Here is a 6,080-nt window from a genome sequence, read left to right as displayed (position 1 = left end):
GATTTAAAAATACCTACACCCGAAAGAGGATCAAATAAATTTTATTTGAAAGTAGAAAACCATTGCATAATGTTCTAAAAACAATCGATCTGCTAAAAACAATCAATGAAAGGTAACAAAACAGAAAAGGGATAAAGCATGGTGAACAAATATCTTTGAATGTTAGTGTGACTATGAATCCAGTGTTGTAATTAAAATAAAGAAATTGATCGCCTGCTTAAACTTGTTCGATTTATTTCACACCTTTTCTCGACAACGGTAAAACGCGAGCCGTACGTCTTCGATCGGAAGCGGATTGTCGACGGTTTGCCGTAACTTCCCTACGTCTACAATTGTCGATTCGTCAGGCCACGTCGATTGGCCCTCCTGAAAAGACATTACTCTGATGGTTACCAACAACCTTTGCAGCTGCACCACAAGCCGATGGTCCGGACCCAGCATCCGTCGGAAGGTGTTCAACCGCTCGGTGACGTACGCCAGAGCTGGATCTCCGTGTCCTGCTCCGATCGCTTGCCGACACAGTCCGAACGTTAGATTACCCTGGGCAAGCGAGAGGAGCAAGTTCCGCGAGCCAAACAGGTCCAGGTAGATGTGCTGCGCGACCACGAACACATCCCCGCAGGCGGCATTGTTCTGACCGAGCAGGTAGAACGCGTAGTCCTCGAGTGCTTCGGCGTATGGAGTGCTGCTTAGGCCGTAGTAGTACCCGGCTCGGGAGATAGCCTGTTGGAGTAGTACTTTTGCCTTGCTGAAGTACCGCTGGCCCATGGAGGCTCGAGCAAGCTGGCGGAAAACGCCCAAAGCTAGCCGGGTATTCGATGACCGGTCGAGTAGGTTCAGCGATTGCACCGCGTAGAGGTAGCTAAGGCCGAACTCCTGACCTTCATAGTGGTACAGGGAAAAGTTCTGGTACACACTGGCACATAGGTCGGCTTCCGGGGTACCCCGGGTGGTTAGATTCTGCGGATAGATGTCCTTCAGTCGCACTTTGATTCGCTGATAGACATGACTACCGTCGACGAGCTTCCCGGAACTTGTGAGCGCACGCAGCAGTTGTACCATCACGGTGAGTTCCTCGACAGACCGGGCGTCGGTTTGCTTCAGGCTTAGCTGGAAGATCGAAGCAGCTTCCAAGTGCCATCCGGCGTCGGCCAGAAACGTTCCGATGCGTAAGCCACACCGGTAGTCCGTCCAGCTACCTCCTTCGACGATGGCCCTGTAGCGTTCCTCGAGCCGAGCGGGGAGTGACCTCTGCGCACTTTCCAGCCACTGCAAACAGCACACCAGCTTGGCGGACTTTTGTGGCACATGGTGGACAAGGTTACTAAATTCCACAGGATCGGCGAGGAGTTCCAGAAGTGCGTCTCCCAGCGAAGGATGGTCGCACATGTCGCACAGAACGTCCACCCGAATGGCGATAGGCAGTTGCTCGATCTCCCTCCGATACCGGTCGTTTCGTGGGTCATCCGAGAATCCACTAACGAGCGCACGTAGGGCAAGGGCGTACAGTGTGCCGGCTCCATTCACCCGCGGCTCCTGCTCCGTACAGCGCCTTCCAAAGTGCAGATCAATCAGAGGCCAAAACCGGTCCCGCAGTCCCATGGTCACCGGAAAGCACACCTGCGGTTCAAAGTTTCACACGACAAAACAAAACAAACTTCACCTCGAAAGGTAATCACGGTAACCACCCGTTCCCTTCCCGCACCGAAAAAACAAAAAATCCCCTATCCCCGAGCAATCAACCTTTCTCCACCGGATTGCAACCACATACTGACACCCGGGCGCGTCCCGTTGGGTCGACCTAAGGTCGGTGGGAAAACATTTCGAATCATCAGAAAGTTCCAATACCTTTCCCGAGCAGGGATCGGTTCACGGCATCCTACGGTGTAACAAAATAGAACAAAAACACCCAAGCGTTGGGTCCTCTTCTCGGAACGGTGAGATTGTTAATTTAAAGTTTGTTCGCATCGGTAATAAACACATCACCCCGTATGGAACGACCGCAAACGATCTGGAACAAATGAACATCAAAAAATTTGAAAGGGAAATATATTTTCCGTAACAAAAATATTCGCAAAAGACCTTTTTGGAACAAAGGTGAGAATTACAACCGGTGCAGGTTTATGTTAACATATGAAACTGCACGATCACGGTAGAACCATCCCAATTGCCCACCATTCCCGCCATGCTCCCATTACACATTACCACACGCACAATAAAACACTCATTTGCCATGGGCTCTTGCGTGTCATCCGTCTAACCCTATTGTTCGTTCGGGGTTTTCCCAAAATGGAAGCGAAAGCCTTTGCTCCAACAATAAAGAACGGACCGACGCATCTCCCAGCGGAGTGGTACTGGCAAAGGCACGGCTCCAAGTAAACATCATACATATTTTGACACCCCCTCCACCTCGTGCGGCTTCCTCTTACCGCTTTCCCCAATGTGAACCACAGTTGGAAGGATGTGCACCGTACGAGATAACGGTAACCACCGTCAGGAGACACACCGCTTGTTCCCACCGGGATGGCTATTTGAATGGCAGTGTTACACATTGCGCACGATCTGCTATCACCTTCTGGGAGGCGAGGTGGGTGTCCATGTGAACTGTCACCCGACTGCTGGTGGAAGAATAATTTAGACACGCCACACTGGTGGGATTTGGCCAATCTGCTGACCCGCCTTCGGACTCCAAGATAATGAGGTATAACAATATTGAGGGTCGAGGATGTAAGGTTCCCTGATGGGATTCCCGTAGGTTTTTCCCAATTTTCTCACAGCACCGAGGCATATGTAAACGGTTCTAAAGGCAAGTTAATTTCAATCTCACCGTAGTTCACTTAAATTAGTTCTAAGATCGATAAAAGTATTATCGTAATGAGGAAGAGAAATTATTAAGAATAGTTGTTTCCTGTTAGGTAAACCTTGATTACAGTTTGAAGATATCAAACAACAATTTTAAAGATACACTACATCAATAAAGTCAGTACTTAGCAGGCAACAACAGAAGCAAAAGTCATTTGCTTTGTGAGGAACAATAATTTATCAAAAGTAAAAATGAGGGGTTGTTCTTTGCTCTGACAACACAATTTTGATCATTTATATTGGTCTCAAAACCCTCAATCGTCTGAATCATATTTAATCGTCCAGTTCGATATGAAATTAAAACAACAGGTTCTTGATCAAATTTCACCACTTCTTTCGTTTTTTAACGCAAAATCACTCTAGCTACAGTTCTACGATTAATTTTCAATAATATGAAAACTTACATAACAGATAGTTTTTCCCTTCATTTTCGTGCTATCGGGTGATACTCGGTTACTTCTCCACAGTTCCTTTTCTGCCCATTTTGAAACAGAAAGGAAGTAAATTTATTATCAATCACAGTTGAACTGATTAAAACGTTCATATTTCATGTCATAAAACCCCAAACAACCACTAAAAGACAAGCAAAACACAATACAAAACATGATGAAACATTGTGTTGTGTACTCTCACTGTTTTCTCGCGTGTTTAGTACGTGACGGCATAATTTTTTGGCATACCTCGGGAACCCAAACCCGCATCACGTTCGAAAATGCCTCAAAATGAAGAGGTTCGTGCAAATAACAATCCGTAATTTTTACTTATAGAAAATAATAGTTGCTTACGAAGCAAATGGCTTTTGTTTCTGTGTTTGCCAATTGTGTACTGGCTTTATTGGTGTAGTGAATGTATGGGAAAATAAAATGGTTTTGATGCTCCAATTTATCGATTTTGTTTGTAAGTTCAAAGGAGATGAGAATTGAAACAGATTTTTGAATGTTAGTTTGAAGTTTTTTTTTTTTTGAATAGTACAGAACCACACGAGCGTAAAGTGTTTATTATTCAAACATGATCATTTCCATTGCTACGGCGTTTTGCGCTACCCATTGTTCATACCACACAGCTTTTGGTTTTTATATTTTGCATTATGACTAAAGTTAATCAATCTAATACCAATTCATATTTAGTTTTCCAAAAAAGAAAATTATCGGAGATAAATTATTATATAAAAGTATGCGGCGTCCTTATAAACTCTTCTGCAAATACCACAATAACTTTCTATTCCAAACCCATTCCAAGCAACGGCAGGTAGGCAAGACAACGACTGTCTGACGTGAAGAAAACGTAGCAGTATTGTGGCACTGGGAAAAGTTCCGACTAATGAGAGCTGTAACAAACAGGTAAACAAAAGGGCTTGACCAAAGGGCGAACGATGTTGGAAGGGTTAATCCTGCCCGCTCACAGCCCCTCGGGGGAGTTGAGTAGTGAAAGAGATTCATTAGCAGATAATCGGTGATGCTATTTTTCTTTCCATTAATCCATCCTTCAGCGTTTGCAAGGAGGAAAAACAGGTACGACCAACTCGGCATCGACGGAAGGAGTTACACGTGATGGCCCCGGGAGCTATCGGAGGGTAGCAAGTGCCAGGTCGGCTCCTGTTACCCTCTAGGGGTAAAGTTGGCACATAATTAACACACACACACGTTCGCTCAATCGTAGGTCATATCCTGTCGGCGGTGGAACTACTACGAACGTGCATAATTGACATACCTTACCCCGCGTTGGTGTTGGTGTAAATCTCGATAGTTCGTCGATAAGGATCTTCTGACGGTACACGCCGGGGGTAAAAAAGGGCCTTCCTGCTCGTCCTCGGTACTTGCGCCGGATGCCTAATGGATACGGATCTCCCGGCTGGATGGCGAGCTGCACGCTCTGGTTCACACTTTCGAACGAAGCGGAGGGAAACAATTCCGTCCATAATGCAACACCCTCCAGCCTTTCGATTTTGACAGCCCTTTGAACAATGGATTCGCAAGAAAAACAATGATTTTGCCACCACTTCCTGCCTGCGCTCCGGAAAGAAGCAGGCAAAAAGTGATCAAAGCAACCCCCCGGACGGCGGAACCATGGCCTACTTTTTGCTATTTCGGCTACAAGAAGGTCCAGGGTGCGGCCCGATTTTCCGAGAAACTTCGACAGGACATCAAAGCAGCGAAATCCTTTTGAATGGCATCGCCTGATGGCGAACGAAACTCGAATCAAACTAGCGAAGCGTAAAAGTTTTGCCTTCACCCTCTGCATCGTGTGGGTTCTGACGTCACGCGCAGGCCTTTGCCTATCCGGCAATCTCAGCGGGATGTTCCTCGGTTCTCGGCTCCCAACGTGCCTTATCCGTAACAAGTTTATCGGATCGATCGAGCTGGGCCTCCTGGGGACCTCCCACAGAATGTCGAGAGTATGCCTCTCTCCAGGCACAGCTGGCTCTTGTCTGAAGCCTACACATCGGGCCTCGGGATGGCCTCCGGAAGGCACTAAGCCGTGTGTGTCCCAGCCGGCATTAGAACACCAGCGTTGGTGCTTTAACTCTGTAAGTCTGCTGCCAAATACCAGTTCCAGTGACAGAAAACCGGTTCTCCCAAAACTTCTGCTGGGCGGTAACCATTATCACGCGTTGCCTCTCCTAAGGCCGCACCACGTTGCCGGCACGTGTACATGCTCCACTTCGCAACTCGTAGCTCTTACTGGCGCGCTAAAGTGTCTGTCGATGTCAGCTTTTTGAATCCCAAAGCCGAACAACCAATCGAACCGATCCCCGGAGGTCCCACGAGATTTTGGGTTCCACCTCTCGCAGGTACTACCAGGCTATGCCTATGCCGGCTCACAAGCACCTACAGAATAAAATGGAACGGAACAGCTGAGCCTCGGTGCCATGCCGTCCCAGTCATCGCCGTCGTCGTCGTCGCTCGTTCTTTTTGCCAATCCAATTTGGCCGAGTAAAGATCATTCGTAAGCGGATTTGAGAGTGATGTAACTTTTTGACAACTAGCCAACCGGGTGCTGCATCCGCCCTCGGGGGGCTGTTCATTCTCATCTGCCGAAAGTGACGAAAAACCCGATCCATCCGCGAACCCTTTACGTCGACCTACATTCGATTTCGTTTCTGTCCGTTTTTTTCACCTCGCCCCTCGGTAACACCCTTGGCGCTTTCGTGCCAAATACGGAATCTCGCAGAGGTTCCCGCGAAAACCCGACCAAACTGGCCTATTGATCGATGCAAA

The 6,080-nt window shown here is 47.5% G+C and overlaps 1 protein-coding gene across 1 annotated transcript; it reads right to left on the bottom strand.

Annotated features, from left to right (window-relative positions):
• Positions 1–237: 237 nt before the first annotated feature.
• Positions 238–1,602, bottom strand: LOC131266539 (amyloid protein-binding protein 2-like). The gene has a single exon (XM_058269105.1). The coding sequence runs from the start codon at positions 1,600–1,602 to the stop codon at positions 238–240; it is 1,365 nt and encodes a 454-aa protein (XP_058125088.1).
• Between the last annotated feature and the right edge of the window lie 4,478 nt (positions 1,603–6,080).

This window comes from Anopheles coustani, chromosome 3 (genome assembly GCF_943734705.1).
Source record: "Anopheles coustani chromosome 3, idAnoCousDA_361_x.2, whole genome shotgun sequence".
In the NCBI taxonomy this organism is placed as follows: Eukaryota; Metazoa; Arthropoda; class Insecta; order Diptera; family Culicidae; genus Anopheles; species Anopheles coustani.
The sequence above is the reverse complement of the archived record's forward strand: the minus strand, read 5'-3'. Positions and strand labels throughout refer to the sequence as shown.